This window comes from Aptenodytes patagonicus, chromosome 1, assembly GCF_965638725.1.
Source record: "Aptenodytes patagonicus chromosome 1, bAptPat1.pri.cur, whole genome shotgun sequence".
In the NCBI taxonomy this organism is placed as follows: domain Eukaryota; kingdom Metazoa; phylum Chordata; class Aves; order Sphenisciformes; family Spheniscidae; genus Aptenodytes; species Aptenodytes patagonicus.
Window position 1 is genome coordinate 218194952 of NC_134949.1, and position 26827 is coordinate 218221778.

The 26827-nt window shown below is 40.7% G+C and overlaps 1 protein-coding gene across 2 annotated transcripts in view; it reads left to right on the plus strand.

Annotated features, from left to right (window-relative positions):
• The window catches only part of NOX4 (NADPH oxidase 4), a 119427-nt gene that overhangs the window by 31579 nt on the left and 61021 nt on the right, over positions 1-26827 (plus strand). For both annotated transcript variants that reach the window (XM_076328335.1, XM_076328336.1), the window contains exons 10-12: positions 1503-1667; positions 1816-1878; positions 19861-19921. In XM_076328335.1, the coding sequence (XP_076184450.1) occupies positions 1503-1667; positions 1816-1878; positions 19861-19921 (289 nt within the window). The remainder of the gene's footprint in view (positions 1-1502; positions 1668-1815; positions 1879-19860; positions 19922-26827) is intronic.

Below are 26827 nucleotides of genomic sequence, written 5' to 3' on the forward strand. Positions count from 1 at the left end.
TTCTGTTTTCCGTTTTCCTTTTGTTTCTTTATGTTTTGTGGCAGCAGCTTTTTCTTCATCCAAATTTTCTCTTTTCTTTTGAGAAAAGATGAGCCGGGCTGTATTGGCAAGTAGCCTGAGGAAGTTTGGGAATATGGAGTTCACAAGTCCAGGGCCCACCATTCAAGGTGGTCCCATAACAGACCTCACAGGAGTTTCTTCTTATTATTATAATTGTTTTCTGTAGAACACATATGTCCGTTACTAGCTGCAGTGGGAACCCATTTTACTATGGAGCATGTAATCATAATAAGAAACAGTCAGTTCTGCATTGAAGTCCTCCAACAAAATTATTTGGATTTGTATTTTGTTGTGGTAATACTCCTGGATTACAAGTGTCGATGTATATCTGGCTCCATATGACGGACAGGACATCGAACAGTCTTCTTTGGGGCTTAAGATGTCTACTTTAGAGCCATTTATGGGAACAGAAGAGCCATGGAAAGAAATGGCCACTCAGTGTTCTCCTGACAGCTCATAACATTTTAGGACTTTTTTGGATTTGGAAGTGTTTTATGCACTTAGCAATACCAAGTCTAAAAAAAAAAGCCTTAGGTCTTGTGAGCCACTGAAGTTTTTAAGGCCAGAGGTGCTTGAGGAAATTAATACTCTGTTAGTTGCAAGAGATGCTGATGTGTAACACCAAAAATTGGGAAGGGAAGATGGATGAGGGTCAAGGGCACTTCTGTGCCATGGCTTGAATGACTGAGCAGATGTGGAATTAGTAGCTAGCTCTGCCATAAGCTGTTAGTAATTGACTCTTAGGATGGGATTTAGCTGAGCAGCTGCAAATGTCTCCATCTGAGGTAGTGATCCAGGGCTCCCCATATAATCAATGCAGAGAAATGGGCATTTTCAGGGCATTATTTGACTAGCATACGCACCTTCCACGGGGGCAAATGAATCGTGATTCGAAAGTGCCCATTTCTCTCCCTTGTCTATGATTTTACACTAGCTTAATATAAGCATAGATTCTATAGCACAAGAATTGCTTCTTTCTCAGTTTTTTGCTTGTACCTGAGATGATTAAAAGAAGGCAATAGTCAAATAATATTGCAAGCCAGAAAGTGTTTTTCCATAAAGGTTAACCAGTTTTATAGTACTCCGGTCTGTTAGATTTTGAAACAGTGTATGTACTGTGTCATTCACTGCTGAAACCAGTTGCAATCTAACTACATAAAACCAGAGTAACGTGGTTGCAAATGAGGTCATTAGCATTTTGTTCCTGATGAGTTTTATGATTGAAATCATTTGTGCTTGTGCGTGATGCTGCTGGTTAGACTGATTAAGCCTCCATAGCGTGCTTGGATTCCTGCACGTAGAGAGATGTGGAGGTTGCTCGTGACCAAAACACTGTTCCACAATAGATGTGAAATGAGGTCCTGCAAGCAGTCATGTAGTTTTGAAATTAGAAAACATAAAATGAAAAGTCCTTGAGGTAACGTATTTTTGTTCTCCCATAGACCTGGTTTTGGATTTCTGGACCTCTGTGCTTGTACTGCGTGGAAAGGCTGTACCGCTACATCCGCAGCAATAAACCGGTCACAATAACTTCAGTGATAAGCCATCCCTCCAATGTCCTCGAAGTAAGGATGATGAAAGCCGACTTTAAAGCAAGGCCTGGTCAGGTGAGTTAACGTGCCTCCAAAAAATCCCTGCTGTTCATGTAGCATCATCTGTAGGGATGACTTTCACTTTGTATGTACTAGCCCATCGCTGAATGTTTTGAACGTATCTTTTCTATCATTTTATTTTCTCTGGCTGATTTTGTTTCAGTATGTTATTCTACACTGTCCAAGAGTGTCCACACTGGAAAGCCATCCATTCACCCTTACAATGGTAAGAAATATGATTTTTTTCTGTATTTTCCCTTTTATTTATATTTGGTAAGCAAATGGTGTTTATTGCCTTCAAGGTGAAAATTCCCTCCAGAAGAGCTTATGTTTCATTTATGAGGGTGTCAGTGATTATGAAATGGGATGATTATTATGTATGACAGTACTCAATACATATTTAATTTTCTCCACTGTTGAGAAAATGATAATGGGAACTTTTTTCAAAGTCTTCCATAAGTGAAACACAATAATAAATAAATAAATAAATAAAATCCATGTGATTTTGATCATTGTTTCATAAAAGAAGTTTCAGATGTTTTTGTAGACCTTAACGCAGAATGAGCACAAACTGAAATAAATTTTCTGTCGTCTTTCCTATTCAATGAAAAGACATTCCTGCAACTGCCTTTACTGAAGTTAGAAAAACATCAAGTTTAAAAAAGAAGTTTCTAAAATAGTCTTCTGCTTTATTTTTATATTAAGACATACATCGATGAGTTAAAGTGATATACCAGTGAAGTCATACAACATTGGGATTATTACTTACTCAGCTCAATTGATCTAGAATGGGAACTGGACCCCTGGAGACAGACTGGAATAAAGTGAAATTGTATATAAATATATCTGAAGTTCTCCCGGAGTGAGCAGTGCAGAGGCCTGGGAGATGCTACCAGAAAATCTCTGTACTGCACTGGCTGGGTTGTTACAAAACACAGAGTCTAAGGTTGAATATTAGTGGCAGCCTTTTCCTTCCAAAGGGAATAATTTAGTATCACCTGAAACTGATACTCTTCTTCAAGAAGACCATGGAGATAAATATTCACGTTTGACTGATAACTGATACTTTATCCCCAGTGAATTGTATCTAGTGCTATGGAACAGCTGAGATGTTTTAATGTTACTTGAGATTCAGAGGGCACACCCAGGTCCTGTCCACTCCCAGCTCTTTGGTTTTGTGGGGTGTTTTGTTTTGTTTTGTTTGTTTTAATTTATTTATCTATATGCTGAGCCGGCAGGCAGGTACTGTCACAAGGGAACCCACACTAAATTCCATCCAAAATAAATTTTGTGCTGTAAATCTGGGAGTGAATCTCACTTAAAGGAAGCTGCCTCTGTATAGCTCGATGAAGCAATATTGGCACTTGCATAGCCTGATTTTTGCAAAATTTTCCTGGCTATTCACTTAACCAGTAGAGGCATGTGTTATTTATCTGTTGTTAACTCCAGTAGGCAATTTTTAAGGCTTTCCTCTGTATAGTGCGTGAAGATAACTAGATGTGCAATACTGAAAAATGATGTGCATTGCAGTACTGATGGAATGGTAGCTGTTCTCTTGTGCAGAATGATTCAGTCAGTGTTTATTTGTATTTTTTATTAGCTTAGTGATCAGAAAATAAATTTAAAGAACTTAGCATAAGTCTCAGATTGCTCTTAACACTTGTTTGGCCCTAGCATAGCTATATTTAATAAAGTTACACCTGTTTTATACCAGTGGACATATCTTATTTAAACATTAATCTCAAAACATCATGTTCTTGATTTCTGACTGTCCATCTCAGTGGAAATTAAAATAATGGCAATAATTTGGTCATTAGTAGTAATTGCACAGTTTGGAAACTATGGGACTGTTAAAAAGATTTACTCTTCTTATTTTAGGACACTGCTAAAACAATGGATCATGTGGTTCTAATTTCCAGAAATAATGTCATCAAAGGATATTAGGCCTGGTTCAGTAGTCTTTTCTCTGGCAGAACTTCTTATTTGTTATGATGAGAGTTTTTATCAGAAAAGGGAATGCTGACATGGGCCTACTGGGTTAAATCATAGGATGAAGTTGAATAGGATGTTTTATTGAAGTCAGATTCTTTGCATGGGTTGAGGATTTCATCCAGTATTTAAAATGGCATACTATAATAATGGATGTTACGAAAAAATATTTTTGCACAAAACCTTCTAGATCTGGGAGCTATGGAAAATAGATCTCTTGTTGTGAGTCTGAGTTTTCTTAGTGAATATAACTCATTTATATTCAGATAATGTGCAGTATATTTCAGATATATAAGTCTGGTTGATAAATTACAGTTTGTGTAATTTTTACAGCCACGTATTAAATATGTAATGTTAGAACTAGCAATTTCCACTCATGCAGAATGCATTATATTTTAAGTATGTAATACTAGACTGGGCAATTTCTGTTCATGCTCAATGCTTTATACTTTAACGTACATTGATATCCTTCAGCATAACAGCATATCCTTCAAGATCGCATACATGTTTTAACTATTACAAGATATGAAGTTACCACTGAGTTACTGAGCTTCATTTTTATTGCGACAAACATATTTCGGTAGAATGTCAACTATGCTGGAGAAATGCTGTTACTGGGCAAATGGCTGTTTTACAGCATAATGAGGATTTGAAATGTCTAGGTTTATGGCAATCTTTTTGCCCAGCCTAAGCAGGGGACAGTCATTTCCACATGTCTTTCTAGGTCATAGAATATGCCTTGGGCTGCTGTCCTGCTTAAAAAGCTTTTTTTTTTGTTGTTGTTTAATACGATGCCAGACATGGGACTGTGCTTATAGAGTGTGTAGGCAATAGCTTAACTCAGTATTTTTTCTGCTCCCATCTGACCTACTTGTAGTTACCAAGCAAGCTGGAACACTACTGCTGCTTCTTTTGTTGGATGATGATAATCTCTGGGTTATTTTTCTAGGCTGGTGTAGGAGCGTGGGGCTCAGAGCCACAGTGAGAGCAGCATGAGGGGCGTGTGGGGCTTTGGATGCTGGAAGCGCAGTGCAGCGATGACTGCAGCAGGGCTAGGGGGAAGGCTGCAGCCTTCTGCTGCTGTCCTGCTTAGGCTCTATGTGATGTCCTTAGACTGATGTTTCATCAGTCTAAGCTGATGAAACATCTCACGGTGCCTGGAGTATGCTTAAAAGGCAAAAAGTGACCAGTTCAAGCATATCTTTATACTCTAAACGAGGACCGTAAGCAAAAGCAGAAAGGAAGGGGTGAGTCAGCGTGGAGTCATGCAGATATTTTACTAGTCCCTTCCCTTTTCGAGATTGTGTCATATTTACAGTTTAGCTCAGTTTCTTACATAATGTCGGGATGGAGGAAAACACTGGGAGGCTGTGTAAAGGGCCTGAACCCACTCCCATTGCACTCTGGCAAAGCTCCCACTTGTTTCACTCGGGGCCAGAGGGAGCTCTGAATCGTAACCAAGTGAGCATAAAGAGGTAAGCATTGTTCAGAAATGTGTGCATTGGCATTTATTTTCTTTTCCTTTTTGTCATTTGAAAGCGTTCTTCCCCCTGCTAATGGAGGAATGAGCAGAAGTCATTGGTACAAAATGCACACGGGAATTTGGAGAAGCAAAATCCATGTTGCTCTGAACTCAGAGCTGCCAGTCTGGCTTCTTTGCTAACCTGTGACCTGGCTCTGCTGTCAAAGACTTCATGTCACAGAATCACAGAATGATTGAGATTGAAAGGGACCTCTGGAGATCATCCTGTCCAACCCCCCTGCTCAAGCAGGGCCACCTAGATCCAGTAGCCCAGGACCATGTCTGGATGGCTTTTGAATGTCTCCAAGGATGGAGATTCCACAGCCTCCCTGGGCAACCTATTTCAGTGCTCGGTCACCCTCACAGTAAAAAAGTGTTTCCTGGTATTCAGAGGGAACCTCTTGTGTTTCAGTTTGTGCCTATTGCCTCTTGTCCTGCCACTGGGCACCACTGAAAAGAGCCTGACTCCATCCTCTTTGCACCCTACCTTCAGATATTTGTATACATTGATAAGGTCCCCTTAAGCCTTCTCTTCTCCAGGCTGAACAGACCCAGCTCGCTCAGCCTTTCCTCATAGGAGACATGCTCCAGACCCTTAATCATCTTCCTGGCCCTTTGTTGGACTCTCCCCAGTATGTCCATGTCTCGTAGTGAAGAGTCCAGAACTGGACACAGTGCTCCAGATGTGGCCGCGCCAGTGTTGAATAAAGGGGAGGCATCACCTCCCTCGACCTGCTGGCAATGTCACTTGTACACTGTGAAGTTCAGGCACTCGGAGAACCCAATTTTCTCTCATGAACGATGTGGAAGCTGGCATTTTTTAACTCCATTTTTGAAGCGTGCTTCCACTGTTTTTTATTCACTAGTGTGACTTCGTATTCACTAGTGTGAGTCCTTGACTTTGTTATCCATTGGAAAGTCTGGGAATGGTAATGAAGGGATGACCCAACGTCTGGGATTCCTGCAAGTGACCTGCTGGCCAGTTCTAGGTAGTTCATAGTGGACTACTAGCTTCATATTGTCTTCATTGCTCCATTGTTTTTGATTTCACTTTGACAAAATGCTTCCTTTTTAACATGTTTTACCGTACTTCTTTCACCGGTTTCTATACACAACTGTACACAACTGTTACTATGCTGTGTAAAACAGTGTGAGTAACATTTTCAGTCCTGTACTCCCTTGCGTCCAATTTACTTATTTTAGATAGGATATTATTGCATCTTACAGTTGAATATGAGCAGAATACTGTCAGCTCCAAGATATTTTGATCTGTAGTGGGGAGAAATATTTTCTGTAAATAAATATTTTAGTTGAGGGTTTGTAAAGGGACAGATGATTTTTGTGTGTTTCCACTTGAACTCTTAAGGAGATTTGTCTTTCAGACCAAGTGCACAATATGGTCTGGAGATCAGACCATCCAAAGAAACATCAGAAATCTTCTCTTTAGTGCTCTGCTTCCCAAGACGGACATTTCTTTACACTTCTGTGGAAGAAAGTGTGGAACTCATCTGCTGTGGAATGCAGTTAAATGTCATTGTCTATAGCAATCTTTAAAGCCCTTGGAAAAGGAAACAAGTGTCGGCAATAGTACCAGTTTCTAGTAGTGAGGATGGTTCTTCATTACAGTTCATATATCCAAAACATTGCTTCCACTTTCTTTAGTATAGAAAGCCCCACCTCTTATCAAAACTAAGAAAAAAAAATAGTTTATGGAGATCATTCCATCTTTTTTTTTACATTTTGAAAAACGTTTGTTTCCTCTGACTTCATTATGGTTGCTCTTTGTTTTAACTCATATGAACAAGAAGAGACTCAGGCTTGCCGTTTATGGTAGCATTGGCTTTCTTTCCATCTCCATCTTACGTTTTCCACATAGTATTGAATTCCCTCTCTTTCCAGACACTTAACCACACCACTGATTATTTGCAGCAGCATGGAATGGTACTGACCATTTATGGCTGCACACTTCCTTTTTTTTCTAATGAATGACTTCAGAAGTAGGTTCCTGCTTAGAATATATACTAGTGTCTTACAAGAGAAGTCACCTTTTCTGCTGTGTTTTTGTAATTTCTTGCATTGGCATGAAGTGATTGGCAGTAAGCCTCGTGGAAATAGCCTTGTGTTTTGCACGTTAAGTGCTTCAGAAGATGTGCTGGGTCCTTTCATGTGGCCTCTGCTGAATCTACTACAGAGTCAATGCAAGCCACAAAACCTCACAAGCTGCAGTTTAGACAGCTTGGCTACCAAAAGACTGGTGTCTACTCCCAGCACCTCATAAAGCTTGGTAACCTTGTTGTTTTAGTAGTGTTGATTCGCTTGTGGCAAAAGAAGGTAGGAAACAATTACATCACTTCATATGGAACTTAGATTGTGACAGACCTTGAAATAAGAACAAGACCAAGAGACGAATTCTTCTAAATTTGGCGATGGCTCAGATCTGAGGTTTGGTGAAAACTTCTGCTCTGCAACAAACATCCACAAATGCAGGATCAAATAATCTGTTATCTCAAATTTGTGACAGTTTTGGTTGTCACTAGCTGCTGTCATGCCCCCATTTCCCCTTGGAACTAAAATCTATGTTGCACAAAGATAGGAGATACTGTTCTGCTGTTGTGGTGTGAATTCAGAGCTCACTTAAGCTGCTGGCTGCATAGCTTAAAGTTCAAAATCCTTCCTTCTGGTGCATGCAAGGAACAGCGCAAAGTGTTCAAAACTGTTCTTTCAGTGGGTACCATCTTTAAACTAGAAGTACCACCTCTGAGGAGAAAAGAAAATTAGTCCCGATGGTACATGCAGTAGAGAACTGAGTCTTCCATCAAAGCTTCTTTACCGCTGCCTTTTACAGTGGTGGCTATGGAGGAAAGCGTTAGCAGGTGCTGTGGTGATTGAATGAGTCAGTTTGCAGTATTCTCTTTGCTGAAGTTGAACTGCTGATGGAAAGGCTTCATTAAGTTTTGTTTTATGGCAACAACATAGATCTGCTATTTGGAATAGTAATTTATTTTTTTTTTTCCAGCTAAAATGTTGGGTCTCAAGGGATTGTCCTCTTTCATTTCTGACAATTGTATATGTCTATAATAGATTATCTTTTCAGGTATTTTGACACTTCACCATAACAAGATATCTGAAGTATTTAGCACCCAAGGCATGAGATGTCAGAGTTTTATGCATTATATGTAGGCATTGAGACAACACCTCCTCTAGACTGGCACTCTTGTCGTGCAAAACAGACAAAGGGGGGTGATTTTGGCTAATCCATACTTCTGTAGTACGAGGGCAAGAGACTCTTCCAAGAGACATTCAGGACAGGAGCCGAACCTTAAATCCTCTCAATCACATTATTGCATTGACTAGAGAAGGTGCTAGAGTTAGTCCCTGGGAATCCCCCGTCAGATGCTGTGGGTGCTGGAGAGGAGGGAGGCTTTAGGAGTTTCTGGGAACTGAATTCTGCATTCTGTAGTTCTTGTCTAGTGATTTCAGTGACCCAACCACAATTCCTTTCTTCATTGCAGTTACTCAGGCAAATAATCCATATTGAATCATAGAATCATTAAGGTTGGAAAAGACCTCTAAGGTCATTAATTTCTCTGAGATTTGGGACATCATTTTGCTAGAAGTAATGAAACAATAAATCTTAGCCCACTAAGCTCAGGCTCTTCAGGCAGAGAAAAAGCATTGCCTGATCTGTCTAGGTCAACCTTCACTGACTGACTTGACATAGAGTTTTCATTCCTTTCTCCATCATTCCTCCTGACCCAGCTCCATTGGTAGGATGCCCCCTCCCATCCTGCAGTTCCCCTTTAAGCATCCAGAATCCCTTTTGGAAACAATTAAAAAGCCACCTGTTATTAAGATAAAAGGCTTAATGTGAAGATGTTAATCTACATTGTAAGAAGTTGACTGTATGTAGAAAGAGTACCACCTCTTCTGCTCCTGTGAACAGTGCAACCTTATATATTTTGGATAAATGTCCTTGTACTTTACTCATATCTATAAAGCTGTCCAGGACCTCATTTGTCGCTCCAAGAGATATATATCCTGAGCTTGATGTTTGTTGTCTTTTCAGATTAATACTGTTTTAGCACTGAAGTTGTCCTTCGGTGACTTTTTTTTTTAACTAGCACATACATGTATACCAAGATACTCTTGTTGATATTCAGACACAGGTAACTTGCATAAACTCTTGTTGAGCTTTCTCTGCCTCTCTGTTTAAGACGTACTCTGCATATCCACTGTTTAGTAGCTTTATGAGATGGAGTTAATAGAGGCAGATGGCATGGAAGTGGCACATATAAAGCAAAAAATAAAACCAAAACAAAGAACCCAAAGCAAAGATCCCAGCCTTCAGACTCCAGGACTTTATGAAATACCTGCATTATATTAGCATGAGTGGCTGCTTCTTCAGATCCTCCAAAGAGTTTTGGCTCTTCATTCAGTGTCTAGATCCTTGTTCTGGTAGCAGGCAAGCAGAGGTTAACTACCTGCAACAGGTCGTTTGACACTTTCTTTGACACTAGAAATTTTCTCCTGTGTCATAATGTGCTCTGACCTCCCCGACTTCAGTGCTGCAAAACAAATCTGCTTTTAAATCCTGTTGAAGTAGAAACTGGAAGAGTCTGGTAATAAAAAGCTCCAAGAAGTTCTGCCCTTTTGCTGGTTCTCCATCTTTTTGCGCAGATGGTTATTTTGAAGCAGATCACATCAGGAGGATTTGCAGTGCGACATCTTTCTTCCTTTCCTTCCACATACAGTTCTGTATGAGTAAGAAAAGAAAAAGTCCAGAGGGACTTGGATTCTCTGCTCATATACATGGATGGTCAAATCCTTGCTATGTCATTTATGGCGTGTAGCAAGTTAGGGGGCCAGTATATGTGTGGTTTTTAATAAGTCAAAGCTGAGTTTTGAGGAGGGGAGAGGACAAGTTTGCATATGCAGATACTCAGATCCACAGACAAAATCCAAGTATATATTACTGAGGAAGAATACTTTGTCTGATTAGTATCCAAATTAAAATTCTATAACGTAATAATTACAGAAGCCCAGGCAGAGAAACTCAAGTCCATTAATCATCTCAAAGTAGGTAGAAGAATTACCTGAAAGAGGTTTCTGGATGTACATGACAAATTATAGTACTGTACCTAAACGTCTCAGAGCTATTACTTAGTCATACATTTTCTACCTTTAATGTTTTTGTTTTGTTTAGTTTGATTTTTTTTTAGATTGAGTTTTCCTTGTTACCTCCGCACCTCTATTTAAGTCCATTTGGTATCTGGATTTAGGCATGATGGGATTACAAGGTGATGGTCCTGATCTGTACCTTTACATTTTTGGGCTTGATGCCTTGTCAGAAAGGTCTCGGCAAATAATGCAATGTCACAAGTAACACATTTGCTTTTGTAAGAGAAAACCAGTGTTTTGTAGAGCCAAGGTTGTCTTTATCCCTGAATGATACAGAGTTCATTTAAAATTAGTGAAGGTATTAATAATTTAGCAGTGAAGTTTTAGCTCTAAGCTTCTTTTAAGCAAGAAATTTTGTACTGCGCAAGGAACAAAACTGGACATGATGGAGAAACACATGTCCTGTACTGTAAACTTGAGAAATAAACTATCCACAACAGGAAAAGCCTAGGGGCCAAATTCTGAAATACTTAATAAAAAAACCTGAAAAGTTATTGGAAGTTTGCCTGAGTAAAAAGTATGTAAGGACATTGGGAGGTAAGTTCATACTGACAGATGAATACAATAAAAACAAAATCTAACACGATGACATTCTAATAAGATTTGTTAAATATATTGTGCAAATGGTTATGAAACTTGTCTTTATGAGATGATTTACAGAGCATTTAGGGAAATGCGGATATTGTGAAGTATCTTGCTGGCAAACTAAAGAAATCCCTAGAGCTTGTCTGCTCTTCATAGAAGTAGAAAATCTAGCAGCTGTTTGAAAAGAATTTAAGTAAAACAAAAATAGAATAATTAATATTTCAGATGCCTTTAGTACTTCCTTAGACTTGTTTGTTTGGTTTGGTTTGTTTTTGGGCTTAATAGTTTCGGGGTCTGTATAAAAACCCTAAGTAAACCTTTGCTTTCATTTAAACTTACAAATCTGACTCTTTTGGATCAAGGGAACACAGAAATTGTTACATTCAAGTTCACTAAATCCCGAGTCCTCCTTCAGCAGATACTTTAAACAGAAGGTGTCACGTCAGATCCCTCTCATGAATCAGAATATTTTCTGATATTATGAAAGTAAATTTACAATATATAACAAGCATCTACTGACTTTAGCAGAGAAGTGTGTTTTCTCCCATCAGAGGTAGTGCTTCTAGGTTAGCTGCTAGGTCAGGTTAGAGAAAGGTCTAGGAAGTGCAGGAGAACATCAAAATGAAAAAAACAAGCACAACTTTTAAGCATGAATACAGTTAATGTGGACAAAGTATTAGAGGGAATGACGCACCCTGCCTCTTGCTGTCCTAAAATTAAGACCAGCTGACTGGCTGAGATCTGTGCTTTAGCCTGGTAAAATACTGTGTGTGCTGGTAGGGTAGTTTGGAGGGACACAGCGTTCCTCAAGGTGTTGGTGATCCGACTAGAAAACCTATTGATCCTTTAATGGTTCTTTCCATGAGTGCCTCACACCACTGGGAGCCAGTTAGCACGTGTCTGGAGATGGCCCATAGGTTCTGCTTGGGGATGATGGAGAAGGAGCCTTTTGTGCCATTCAGTTTCCTTGTTCATGCATTTGTCAGCTCAGCGCAGCGTTGCTTGGCAATGTGTCTGCATACCCTTGGAGGACTTGGAGAGTCAGCCTTGAGCAGAAACATTGCTCTACTGCCTTTTACTCCTTCAGGGACAAAGGCTTGCATCCTGCACATCCCATAAGGTTGTGGTTTGGTTTTTCCACTAGCTAGCAACTTGAAATGCATATATTACATGGGCTGAATATTGCTAGGATCCAAACATTGTTTCTATGTTATAGGGAGTTGGACTTGATGATCCTTATGGGTTCCTTCCAACTTGTGCATTCTATGATTCTATGAAATGTAATGTGTCTGCTGGGGTGAAAGGGTAGTCAGCAAGTTTTTTACCTTGGTTGAGCTGCAGAGGCAAAGAAGTACTGACTAGTCTGTAGAAGTGTATCTTTGTAGTGCATCCGTAGCAGCAATAGAATAGCAGTTAGGCTATTACAGACTTACTAGAAAACAAATGAAGTAATTTCATATTATTTGTTCAACAATGTATATATTTTATGCAACATTATATGTATTTTACACTTACAACTATTGGTCTATTTACAATCCTAAGACATCTATTATAGTAAAGATTTGTGTTTTCTTGTGGTGCACGAGTGAAATCAAGGAACAAATGCTCATAGGTTGAGACCTAAAAAAAAAAAGATTGTTTTGAACACTGAGAGTTGGAACACTCAGTTTAAACAACTGAGATTGCAGGGAGTGAAGTAGGAAATGCTGAACTACAGACTCACAGGAATTAGTGGGTGTGGGTTTGTGGTTTATGTTACAGAAGAAGTTAGACCCCAGATGACCAGAATGATCCTTCTTGGCACTGCAGCTGACCAGTCATGCACCCTGAGCATCCCGCAATGTTATGGTGTGTTTTTTCCACTAGCTAGACTGCAGGTGTTTGGGGTTGTACAACAAGGAGTATAAGGGAATGGAAAGCGAATTTGGGATATGTTTCTGCAGCTGGGCTGCTTGCAAGGAGTCAGCTCTGCCATGGAAGAGCTCTGGCTGAAGCAGTGAGTATTCAAGGCATGGTGGTCTCGCCTTGGTCATCCAGACACCCTTGATACTTAAATCATGTTAAATGGTTAGGATTTCCCTACATTCAGAGATGTTATAATGTCTGCTGATGTCTGCCAGTTAAATTAGGATAGCTGTAAGGCCAAGTCTCTAAGAGGGAAAGCTTTTAGACAAAATCCGATCTGTAAAGTGACACGAAACAGAAAAGTAAACAGAGCCATTTTAGAGAATCTCCTAGCCTTTAAGGCAGAGATGTGTTTAAAAGAGTAACTCCTCAGATTAACTTTTTCCCTCTGAAATTTGCTTCTTATGGGATTCATTAGTTAAAACAGGGTTAGCCCAGTGTAAGAGTTCACCTCCTATGAGTCAGACTGAAGTCTAGCTACTATTTTTTGGCTACCTTTATATAGCATGCCGGTGTTTGTCATCACTCCTCTTCATTTTCTAATGTCAGGATGAATCATTTTAGAAATGTTTATATCAGTTCTGTATGAAACCAGACAAGCTACAGCTTACTGAGCTTCCGAGGTTCACATTTTCTTGTCAGTTGACAAAGTTGAAAATCTTTTCTTTTTCTTCACACCCTGCCGCGCCCCCCCCCCCCCCCCCCGGAGGGAAAATAAGTTGCTTGTGTTTAGTTCTTCCCCCCCCCCCCCCCAATTCTGCCTCTTTCCCAAACATGCTAAGTCTTTAATGTGTTTTTCTTGATCTGTGTAAGGGTTCGTCTGAGTCTGGAGCAAGGATGGGCTGATGAAACGGGGTTCATGGTGCAGCTGGTTCACGCTGGCAGGCAGGCAGAGGCATGGAAACAGATCAGGGGCTCAGCAGTATTTACAGTCCCTGCCAGGATATCTGCAAATCCGTATTAGGATCATATTGTGGCTTTTTCCCCAAAGTGAAAGCCTTCTTTGAAGGAGTTTCCCTTTATTTAAACAAACTCTGCAATGAGCTTTTTAGTTCCCAAAATCAAAGATGAGGTTTCACTTTGTTCTTCCAGCTGCGGCACAGATCTTCTTCGTAACTTTGGGCACTATTCAGGCCACGTACTACAGCACTAAACACAGAAGTTGGTGTTTACTGTAGTGCATCAGCTTGAGAGCAGTATCTCCACGGGAACTTGTAAGGAGCTTTATTTGCAGAGCCGCATGGGCCTACATAACTTGGGCATCCCTTTCATCTCCTTTTTTCTGATAACAGATATTATGCAGTGTTATCCTGTGTATGCATCAGCGCTTCCATGACAGTACTGTAATCAAAACCTAACATCTCTCTAAAGAGTTTTCACAATTCTTATGGTAGAGATGTACAGAAGAACTGGAAACTTTCAGGAATTAACTTTCTATTTTCTTGCTAGTTTGCTGTTGACTCACCCCCAACTCCCTGCACCCCAGGGTCTAAAAAGAGTTTTTTACAATATTTCAATAGTATTTAATACCATTAAAATTATTTCAATAAGGTTTGTCCTGTTTCTTGTTCTGGGCAGGATTCTTGACTGGGAGTAGATACCAGTGATGTTAAATATTCGGGGTATTCTAAACTGGAAACACAGATGCTGACAACATAGTTTCCATTTGCTATATGTCGTGCTCTCATATGCACAGATTTCTCCACTGCTCATCGCCTCCAGTAGATTTTTATACCAATATAAAGTGTAAAGTATTACCACTATGATCTAACAGTAATTAGTTCACTCACTTTGTGTTCATATAAAAGCAAGGCATAGAGGAGAACTGAGAATCGTGTTCACGATGTAAAACTGATAAATAAAATACATTTCAAGTATGTATTAATCTATTAGTGCATTAAACATTAATTAAATTATTAAGGTTATTAAAAATTATCTATATTTTATCTCAGCATAGAGATAAATAGTAGAGCTACAGCTACTGGTGAGTGTAATTAATTTGGTGGTTTATAAGCATAAAGTTCTCCAGGGGTTGTTGCAAATTCCGTATGTGATAATTTGCATTTGTATTTCAAGTTAGCTTGAAAAACAAAGGAAAAAAAAATATATGGGAAGGTGTTTTTTCATCAAGATAGAATAATCTGTATTCCATAAGTTTTATCTACATATAAAATACTATTCTCACTGCTTTGAATGTGAAAACGCATAAAAAAATGGAATAAAAATCGGTATTGTAAACTTGCTCACATGATTAACAGCTCTGAGGAAATCTACCAACTTTCCAATGCTAAGAACATAGTTTGGTTTCTCCAGAGGTGTAAATCTGCACAGCTCTATTCAATTTAACAGAATTCCTTTGGTTTTCAATTGTTTTTGGAGGATGGCCAAATCCTGGCAGATAACCTGATTAGTATAGATGTTCCTACCTGTAAAATCTATCACTTTTTAAAGGTATAGATAGCTTGAGGTTAGAATAAGATTAACATAGCTTCACATAATTACACTCTCTGCCACAGTTAATTTATGTACCATAGCATTTTAATCAGAGTGCGGCAAACGGGGTTCATTTAACTCTTCAAAATGCAGAAAGAACTACTGAAAAGCTTACCACTTGTGACCTGGTGTTTAACAATGTCTCATGTCCCTTCTCATTACAGACTATTCAAGTTAGTGATTTACCTGTTTGGAAAACATGTTTATTTAAGGAAAAGGAACTAAGAGAAAGTATATTTTTATTTCACGATTGGCTAATCTTTACAATTTCCTCTTGGGCAGTGTACTGGGCAATAAGGAAAAAATAAGGGGCTGCATGCTCTTGCCACAGTACAGTTAGTAGTCACTGGATTGTTTCTTAGGGCTCCCAGATTTCCCAGGGGGAAATCCAAGTAGTATTTGCCAAAACACATTTTAAAAACAATTTTAACTGTTTTTGTTCCCAGCTGCAGAGACGACATCATGCATTGCTGAGGCCACTTTGATAGGCCTTTATTTGACCAAGGCTCATGTGCTTATTCTCTTGATTTCCAATTCAAGAGGGTGCTTCAGCTTGTGCTTGTCTTCACAGAACATAAATAGATGTCAGTTTAAATGTGTGTATGAGCTGACTGTAATAAGGATCTTGAAGCAGTGTTTAGCTGTGCAGTGTTTTAAAGATGAGATATGGCAAATTAAAAGTAAAATAGGTGATCAGAGACTTACACTTGTAAAATGGACAAGAGCATCATAATTCACAAGGTTTTTGACACCGTTTCTCATAAAATCCTCATAGAGAAATTGATGAAGTGCGGAGTAGATGAATGGGCAGGGAGGTAGGTGGAAAACTGGCTGAACTGCTGGGCTGAAAGGGTTGTGATCAGTAGCACGAAGTCCAGCTGGAAGCCAGTCAGTATTGGTGTACCTCAGGGGTCAATACTGGTTTGCAAATGATACAAAACTGGGAAGAGTGGTTGGTACACTAGGTGGTTGTGTTGCCATTTGAAGGACCTTGAGAGGCTGGAAAAATGGGCTGACAGTAACCTCACGAAGATCAGGAAAAGGAATTGCCAAATCCTGCCTCTGATGAGGAATAACCCCAGGTACTAGTACATGATGGGAACTGACTGGCTGGAAAGCATCTCAGCAGAGAATGACCGGGGGTCCTGGTGGACACCAAGTTGACCATGAGCCAGCAATGTGCCCTTGTAACAAAGAAGGCCAACAGCCTCATGGGCTGTATTAGGCAGAACATTGCCAGCAGGTCGAGGGACGTGACCCTTCTCCTCTGCTCAGCACTGGTGAGATACATCTGGAGCTCTGTGTTCAGTTCTGAGCTCCCCAGTACAAGAGAGACATGGACATATTGGAGCACAAAGGGCCATGAAGATGATTAAGGAACTGGAGCATCTCTCATATGAGGAGAGGCTGAGGGAGCTGGAACTGATGGAGGAGTGAAGAAAACAGAGCCAGACTCTTCTCAGTGGCACCCAGTGACAGGACAACACAAACTGAAATACAGGAGGTTCCATCCGAACATAAGAAAAAACCCACTTTTTCTGTGAGGGTGGCACAGGTTGCCCAGAGAGTCTGTGGAGTCTCCATCTTTGGAGACATTCAAAGTGCAACTGGACACTGTCCTGGGCCACCTGCTCTCACGGACCCTGCTTGAGCAGGAGGGTTGAAGTAACCAGTCTGCAGAGGTGCTTTCTAGTCTCAGCTATCCTACAATTCTGTGATTTCATGAAAAAGGCTAAATATATAAGAGGATTTTTTCATTGCACTTCATTACACATGCCCAGTGGTCTGTTAATAACATGGGAAAGTTTACCCACTTTCACGATTAAACTTCTGAAAAACTGTCTTTGAATACTTTCTTAAGCTTCTGGAATATATTCTCTAACAGTCTGGAAAAAAACACAATTTGGAGACTTAATTTTGTTTACAGAGATGAGAGATGTAGAATAAGTGTTCTGTGCAGTAAAAACGTAAAAACAATTTTCAATGTTAAAAATACAGGTCCATAGGAAAGTCTTAAGTGGGAAGACGCTCTGGAGATCATCTGGTTCAATGTTCTGGTGCAAGGGCCGTAGATTAGGTTATCCAGGGACCTGTGAAGCTGAATTAGCAAGAGAAATCGCACCATTTCTCTGGCTACCTATTCCATGGTGAAGAATGCTTTTCTTATATCCAGATGAAATTTCCTCTGAAGCGATTTGTGTTCCTGGTCTCTTGTCCTGTCACCATGCGTGGTGGTGAAGAGAGCACCTTCATCTTCTCTATAGCTATTTTTTAGGTATTGGAAGACAGTGATCTCCCTGAACCTTCTCTTCTGTGGGTTACACAAGCACATTCCCTTTTTGACTTCTCTTTGTATGTCAGGTTCTCCAATCCTCTTATCGTCTTGGTGGCCCTTCACTGGACCATCTACAATCTTTCTCTCTCTTGAACTGGGGGAAATTCACTCCGTGTAGCCTAGATGATGGGCGTGTTTCTTCTGCTAAGATTTAGCAGCACGATAAGATTTTTCCAGAACCCTCTGAGGAACTCGCATACCCTGTTACAGGTATCAAAATAGGCTTCCTAAAGTCTAAAGAGAAATAAATCTTTTTTTAATTGGATAATTTTTCAAAGTAGTGCAGAAAGGAGTTAGTCACAAGGGTAATGTAAATGATAACAGGTTTGAACCTATCTGGCTGGAGACAAGGGGTATTCTGCCATTAGCTTTCATGGAAGGAGGGAATGACAGACAATTTTATAGAAGATGTGCTGAACTGGGACTGTGCATAGTTGGACTAAGAAAATCACTCAACCTCCTGTGAAACACAGAGAGCCCTGGGGCAGCCCAGACTGAAAAATAAACTCTGCTAAAGGCTCTTACAGAAGGCCCAAGGAGACCAGAACTTTTTGCTGCCAGTATACAACTTTCTAGCTGAGAGGCTGCTTACCTACTTTTATATGGAGAATTGGTCTTGGTATTTTTGTTGGAAGACTTTGCAGCTAGCCACAGCAAATACTGGCCTTGTTGTGTGAGGCTTGCCTGCATCCCTCCCTTGATGCCATTTTTTTGAAGGCTAAGACTTGCTGAAATAACTCTGACTCTAAATTTCTGTACCAAATTTTTATAGGAAAACTTGAAAGATGACAAGGAATTAAACATGAGTCTGTCTAGTAGTCAGTACTCTTAACAAGAATGCTTTTCCCCTTCAGGAAAATGGAGCGACTAGCCAGGACGCTGTATTCCCTGTTCTAGGTTTGCCAAGATGTAGAGAATACTAACGTTTTATCTGTGTCTGCTGCTAAATAAGGAACTGCTAGGAACTGATCCTCAGCCCTGAGGCCAGTGGTTTCCCACGGCACAACAGATTATCTTGGGAACGCTAATGGCAATGGTCCAGAACAGAGCCAAGAAGTGTCCTCACAAGTGTGGTGGATGATTGACTATTTGGTGCTTGGACCTGGGTCTCTTTTGTTTATAATATAGATGTGTTCCTTGAACTTAAGCCCTCTCCTCAGAATTCACATTTGTCTGTAGCAGTAGAAAAAAAAAAGACAGGAATGTCATCTGTTGGGTGTTGGATTCATGATGGAGGTTGGATCAATCATTAACAGGTTCTAAGAAAGGCATCAAAAGTCAGTAGTAATATCTTCTATCAAAAAGAAGCCAATGATGTTGGTTTATAGATGGAAAGTTGTCGTGGTTTAAGTGACAAAAGGGAAGAATCTTTTCTTGAGCAATAGTTGCTTGTCCTGTTTATGTATGAAATCATTTGGTGTACCTGCAAAAGCTGTCCAGACAGTGCATTTGAAATCTCCCTTGTAGCTAACAAGGAACAAAACTGACGGGGCTCTTAGACCTTTGACATGGCTTGACTGGAGGTTTTTATATACCATGGTGTGGATAAGACTGTAAATAATATCATTCCTGTGTTGATAGTCACAAGCAAGTAGCCCCGAGGTGAGGGCATAGGTGCAGTGTGAGAGAATGGTGGCTGCAAAGTGATTTTTATGATGTGCCATGCAATCTGGTGTTTTTCCTTTGCAAACTCTAAGCTGTTGTCAAGTGCAGCAAAATCTCAGTTTCCATTTAGAAGAAAGCATCAGTTGTGTGAGAATGATCAGCTTGAAAACATGTGCCCTGACATTCAAGAACCAGAAGTCTCTTAAATGCCTTGATTTAGGAGTAATGGAGCAGTTCCTGATTTTGAATGATGTGTCAATAGTAGAGGGAGTATTTCTTTACTGTTGTATCCTCAGTTGGTATCATTGCTGAGTAATGCATAGTGAAGTGGCTGTTCCAAATCACACCCCCAGACAAGCCCATCCCAAACTCCTCTGTGACTAGAAGAAAGGGTTAAGACTGAGTGGAGACTAGCCATGCTTGGCTTCCTGAACTGTAGTGATGCTAGACTTGCTCTTTAAAGGGTATAGCTGCTGGTATGGCTGCTCAGGAGTAACCTATTTACACCAGTTTCTGTCTTAACAACTGTACTTTGAATGCATTTTGTTATTTTCTTGTTACTCAGAAGTGGTCCTTAATATATTTAATATTTTTAGTGCCCTACAGATACCAAAGCAACGTTTGGGGTCCACCTTAAAGTAGTAGGAGACTGGACAGGTACGTAGAAAAACAATTCATTTTCAGAGACAAATACCTTTACTTGAACTGTTATCCCTTTCTGGCTTCAGCACGATTGTACCTTGATTGTGGTGTATTCTCACTAGAGATCGTTCATGCTTGTTTTCCCAAAGCTGTTTTTATTACATTTCTTGATGCAACCCCTGCTTTATTCAGATGTACATTTCTTCAGATAACATGTTTTTCGAACTACTAACAGATCTGATTGCAATATAATAATTTTCAGCGTTCCTCCGTTTCTGCCTCTTTTTCTTATTTTTCGGTAGCCTGCTGCCCCTGTGCAGTGCAGTGCCTCTGTGCGTAGTAGTGTCTGCAGAAATGCTGAAATGTGCAGCTCCCAGATAAGCGGATTTTGATGCCAGCAGTTTGGATGGCTGCCAGGTTAATTAATGCCTATGGTACACTGAGATTACAGGTTGCTTTCATGTTCTTCCATTGCTCTTTGAATGTCCTCCAGACTAGGGGTGTAAGCCAGGATTCCCTGCAGAGGAGAATGGTAATTATTTGCTGCTCCCTGTGACAGTTGTATACTCAAGTGATAGTTGTCATTATTCCTTGGGGGCTGACTTTCTTCTTGCTTAGCATAGCATCTCCTTGTAGGGAAGACAAATACACAACACCATCTTGTTCATTTCTTATGAAGAAATGTTTTCCATGTTAATTTGTGTTGGCTTGTGTGTTTGTGGAACTGAGTCAAATGAGCTTGTTGCCCTAAAAGGGATTAGACCAATTCAGGGAGAATAAGTCCATGAATATCTGTTGAGCGTGTTGGTCCAGCTGCATGCTTGGCTGTGGAAGTCGCTGAAACTTTAATAGGCAGAGGTTGGGAGGGCAGTGCCATATGCACGTATGCTCCATAATCACCCTGATTTTCTGTTCTTGCTTGAAGTATAGGAAGTTGGCCAGACAGAGGCAGATTATGAGCCTAATTAGCCTTTGGTCTGCCACAGTATGATGGCTCTTTTGCTGTTAAGCATCATTCCTACCTGTGAGAGGACAGTAGGCTATTGGGACAAGTCAGGTGGAGAAGTACTAGCTAAATGAATTTTCCGAAAGAAGTGGCATCTTTGAAGTTTTCTGATTGCCTCTGTGGCATGAATTCCTCTCTATTAACATTTAAATGTTATTCTCCCAACTCAGTATCTATATTCTCCATTGAGAGGCAGGTCTGCCTAGGTAGGACTGTATGAGATTCAGGACACTGTCGCATTACAGAGACCATTTGTTGTATTAGTTTTGCTAAACAGGGATATCTCTCCCAGGGTCAAATGTGCTGTCGAGAAGCAGGCGGTGTACCTAACCCTTTATGCCGCATCTGTACCATGAAACCCTGTTCTCACTCGGTCCCTTAAGCCCTGTGACAATTAATGGTCTCTAATCCGCTGACTGTTTGAGGCAGGATTATTATATTTGCCATGTTCCTTATAATCTTTCTTAAGTGTGCTCTAATGGCCGCTTCTGCAGACAGGATATTGGGCTGGAGGTGTTTTTATGCGACATACTGTCATTTGAGCTCTTCTCACGATGTATTCTCTCAGCCTTTATGCTATTTATTCAAATTCTATCTTGTATCACATTTTCACATTCCTGACAGTTTATGCCTGACACCAAGAAGACTTAACAATTTATTTCAGAGAACTCAATTACAAGCCTAAATTAAAAGGATGCAAAAAGAGTGCAGATATGCTGTGAAATGCAGAGAAGAACCGGTTAGTTTGAGACATTTCTTCTCTCGCTGGCTTCAGCTTCTGCTGCTTGCACCTGGGAGATGTGGTGAAGGAACAATTTTCTGCCACTAGCTGTAAGGACTTGAGGGGGGATACACTCTGCTGGCAAACCAATTCTGCAAGTCATGTTTCGGGTCAAGTCTCTGACACTCAGTCTTATGTTTTGCAAATTTAATAGAATACCTCGTGGCCTTAGTGACTTTGTTTTGTAGGTTGGGAAAGCAACTGCATGTCAAGAGAAAAGGTAAGGGGTAATAGAATTGTCAACTCCTGATGAGAAGTTGCTGTTAATGGAAAGTCATTTATTGCCTATATCCCAGTGCATATCATTTTAGATATCCAATAGAAGAAGCCGCAAGAAGCGGCTTCTGAAAAAGGCAGTCACTCTAGAAATAATTTTTTTGCATAGGAGCAGGTATTTAGTAGATTTTCAGGCAATACTGTTATTTGCTTTTTAAAGCAATGATTTGAACCATGAAAAATGTAGGATAGAAAAAGTAGGGAAGAGAGAAGAAACCTCAGAAACTGTAGCTCTGAGACCTTTGCAAACCAAACAGTAATCCAGACCCCTAAGTGATGTGTTTCTTGCTCCATTGAAATCAAATGGTGCTATCTGAGCTTAGAAGAGCTGAGAAGTGGATTTGGATAAAGGCACAACATTCCCTCCCATTATGTAGGCAGCGGCATCCTTTAGATAAATTTCCAATACAAATCTGAAATCTTTCATTTCTCATCTGTGTTATGGTGGTATTAGTAACTGTATTGTGCTTAGCTTTCATGTTCATCACAGAAAACAGAGACATGCAGGCATTAGTATTGCTGTAATGTGCCCTCAGATGCCTGTGTAGCAGATACTTTCACCTGAAATACTTCCCATGGCTCCCTCTGTAGACCTCTGACCTGTTTATGCGTCTAGTTTAGGATGAGACGAGCCAGGCACCAAGCATGGCTTCATCTCTTCATTCCTTCATTCATTGTAAAGAGGCTCTAGGTATGTACATCACTACCTCAGAGGTAGTTAGTTTAATTAATTTACAATTAGTTGTGATTTTTCCCACGTAAAGGTTCCTAACATGATTTTTCCATCTTTTGCCATGTGCACTGGGTATTGTGAATAGTGGAACAGCTATTATAGACGTCCCTAAAGAATGGGTTTGTGATAATGTAATTACTATCCTTGTGCTGACTTGTGACTACTTAAGTCAGCGCCTATTGTATTAACAAAACGTTTTGTGGCATTGTGGTGACTCGTACTATTAATGCAATTATTTCGTCATATTATAGAGGTGGAACCTATGGCTGTAGACCACAGCTTAGTTAGCCTGTCAGGACGTAGACACCCAAGTCACGATGGGTTTACAGTGGCTGATCTGTGGTAAATGCAAATGTGAAGCCCTGCAGGTGGGGTTAGCCCTGTGGCGCAGAGCTAAGCCAGCGTGTCTTCCTCTGCGGCTGCCTGGCAGTTGCTGTGGCTGAGCTGGTGGATGGCAACTTTAAACCCTACAGTAACATTGAAGTCCCTGCAATGGCTTGTGCACGGATCAGAGCTGTTGAGATCCATGGATTAGCTAATAAGCTGATCTTGTTTGTTACTAGCCTGCTTCTCTCAAAGCTCTGTGGTCACCTATTTCTCTGCAGCTTTGAAAAAATTGTTGGCTTAGTATTTACAAAAGGGTTTTTTGAAAGTTTTTTTTGTCCCACTTACTGTCTAGTTTGTCCTCAGCATTGTCATCTGTCAGCCTTACGCTTCCTCTGTCCTTGCTGCTGCCTCAAGTGCTACTGCTTGTTTAGTTTTAAAGCTGACATTTCATCTGGCATCTCTGGAGGGAAAAAGAGAGGCCGTAGGCCATGCCTCATGTCCATCCACTTGACAGCAGTGAAAAAAAAAACACGGCAGTGTATCAAGACAATGTGTCTCATTCACTAGACAAACTTCAGGGTGCGAGACAGAGAGTGATGCTGATGATGCCAAAATAACAGACTTCTGAAGCCATGCAGCATGTTTTTGTGGAAAACAAATACACAGCACTCAGAGGTGTTAAGGTGAACTGCATGCCTTAAGGCAATAAAACATTGCTGTTATGTTGCAGTGTGTTGCTGGTACAAATTGATGTGGGACCGTGTTTAAAACACTGCTGTTGTTCTGCACTCTACGGTAATTTTTATCTTGTAGTGACATTATCCTGCTGTGTAGTTGCATATGATCCTGGAGACATTCGCAAGGCCTGTCCACCGTTCTGAGCAGCATGGTATTTATTGTGGGGATGCCATAAGAGCACTTCAATCTGAGACTTCTGTCCTATAGGTTACTGAATGTCATGGCAGCAGGAGGTGTTGATGTGTGTGGGAACTCTCCAGCTAGAGCCAGAACAGACAGATCATGGGGTACCGATCCGCATCACCCTAGTAAACTCTAGGTCTTGTCAGAAAATAGGTATCTTTGCTTAATTGTTCCTGCTAGAGATGAGGATATACACGGTCACTAGGTCATTTAGGTACTGACTACCTTATTTTGAATCTGACGTGGTATGATGTGAATTTTTGTCAGATATTGTCATAGTCCTTTTTCTGGAAGGTCCAGATTCGGAGCAGGAAGTTTCAGGGGGAAAAAAAAAGTTTTTTTTGGTTAAAACCAACAACTTTCCAGAACATGGCAAATGTTTGAAAGCATAGATGTTGTTTAACTCCCTATGGACTGAGACAGCAAAGAGTACACACCCCAAATTTCTTATTTTTAAACAGACAAAAATTTTAAGGCAGTTGTTTGAGATTCTGGAGGCTGACTTAGGATTTTTTGCATGCTCACCAGAAGAAAATAAACATACCTTTTGAGTGGCTCTGAAGGAAAAATGATCTAAACTTGCTGGGCTGGGAGGGTTTGTCAAATTGTTCAGGAGTATCTATGTGACCTTGTTAAGCCCTTGCAGCTCCTGGTTTAGAGAATGCCTCAAGCATCCCAAGGCTTGCTGTGCATTGCTGCGCTTAGCTGGAATTTATCAGCAAGCGTAGGAACTAGCAAAGAAGCAATATTTTATTTTCAGTAACCCCAGGGACAGTTTTAGAGATACTGAAGTAGTGGATCATTCAGTCAGTATCTACTATATTCTTAGTAGATCTTGATTCGGACTGGAGGAATGTGTGAAGCAGAAGATGACAAGAAGGAATAGTAAGACTACAAAGTCTGCCCGCAGGTTGTGTCAAGGGTGTCCCGGGATCATTATAACTGCTGCTGAGTTTCTTTAAAAATATTTAGTCACTGGTGATGAACAGTTGGTCAACTCTTTTGCTATTACCTCAAGCTCTGTTTGATTTGGGCCTTTTTCATTCCATAGTAACATGTCTTTTGTTGTGTTTAGTTATTCCATGAGATTCCTGGCAGGGTGTAAAGGCGTTAGTGACATGGTACTGTCAGTTATTCCAGCAAAATCAACATGTGGTTTTGGAAGCAGAAGACAGAGATGGGATAGATGTTATTTTCCCCTGTTAGATTTTATGGCTACCAATTCTCATATTGTCAGGGAATCCTACTTACACTTCTGAGGAAGATATCAGAATTGAGTGCTAAAAAGGTTTAATTGTGTTTATTTTTATATAATTTAATGTTAGTAATAAAAGTAATACTGTTACATTACTGGGAGGCTAAAATGGCTTAACAAGATAATTAGCCAAAGTGTGTTGTATGGAATACTACTTTTATTCTTCATTGCCATTAACATTTGTTAACTATTTTATTTATGACTGCAAACAACCTCAATAAAAGACAGGATTAAGAGAATGGAGAAAAAGAAGGAGAACAGATTTAGTTTACTGGGTCAATGCTGAAAGCCCCTTTCCTCTGATTAAAGAATTAATGCTGAAGGCGAACACGTCTGAATTTTTGGCTCCAGACCTGGTTTGTTTTACATTAATTGAACTCCAGCTGACTTAGTACCAAAACCAGTATAACTTAAGTCAACTCTGATTTGAACATTTAATGAGTTCTACCTCTACAGGGAAAAAAGATTTCTACGTGAGAAAGTTGCCTTGAAGGAAATTTTCTCCTACTCTGGAGTCCTTTCTTCATGCATCCTTGTTATTTGTAAACTTCCACCTTTTTGCATATCCCAGGCTCTTTTTAATCATGTAATGATTATAGAAAATGATGTGGCTGAATGATGTAAATTATTTTTGTCCTTCAATGTCATAGAATCATAGAATAGTTTGGGTTGGAAGGGACCTCTAAAGGTCATCTAGTCCAACCCCCCTGCCATGGGCAGGGACATCTTCAACTAGATCAGGTTGCTCAGAGGCCCTGACCTTGAATGTTGCCAGGGATGGGGCATCCACCACCTCTCTGGGCAACCTGTGCCAGTGGTTCACCACCCTCAGCGTAAAACATTTCTTCCTTACATCTAGTCTAAATCTACCCCCCTTTAGGTTAAAGCCATTCCCCCTTGTCCTATTGCAACAGGCCCTGCTAAAAAGTTTGCCACCATCTTTTTTATAAGCCCCCTTTAAGTACTGATAGGCTGCAATAAGGTCTCCCCAAAGCCTTCTCTTCTCTAGGCTGAACAACCCCAACTCTCTCAGCCTTTCTTCACAGCAGAGGTGTTCCATCCCCCTCATCATTTTCGTGGCCCTCCTCTGGACCCGCTCCAACAGGTCCATGTCCTTCCTGTGCTGAGGGCTCCAGAGCTGGATGCAGTACTGCAGGTGGGGTCTCACCAGAGCAGAGTAGAGGGGCAGAATCACCTCCCTCGACCTGCTGGCCACACTTCTTTGGATGCAGCCCAGGATACGCTTGGCCTTCTGGGCTGCGAGCGCACATTGCTGGCTCATGTCCAGCTTTTCATCCACCAGCACCCCCAAGTCCTTCTCGGCAGGGCTGCTCTCAATCCCTTCATCCCCCAGCCTGTATTGATCCCGGGGGTTGCCCCGACCCAGGTGCAGGACCTTGCCCTTGGCCTTGTTGAACCTCATGAGGTTCACACAGACCCACTTCTCCAGCTTGTCCAGATCCCTCTGGATGGCATCCTGTCCCTCTGGCATGTCGACCTCACCACTCAGCTTGGTGTCATCTGCAAACTTGCTGAGGGTGCACTCGATCCCACTGTCTATGTCATTGATGAAGATATTAAACAGTATCGGTCGCAATATGGACTGCTGCGGGACGCCACTC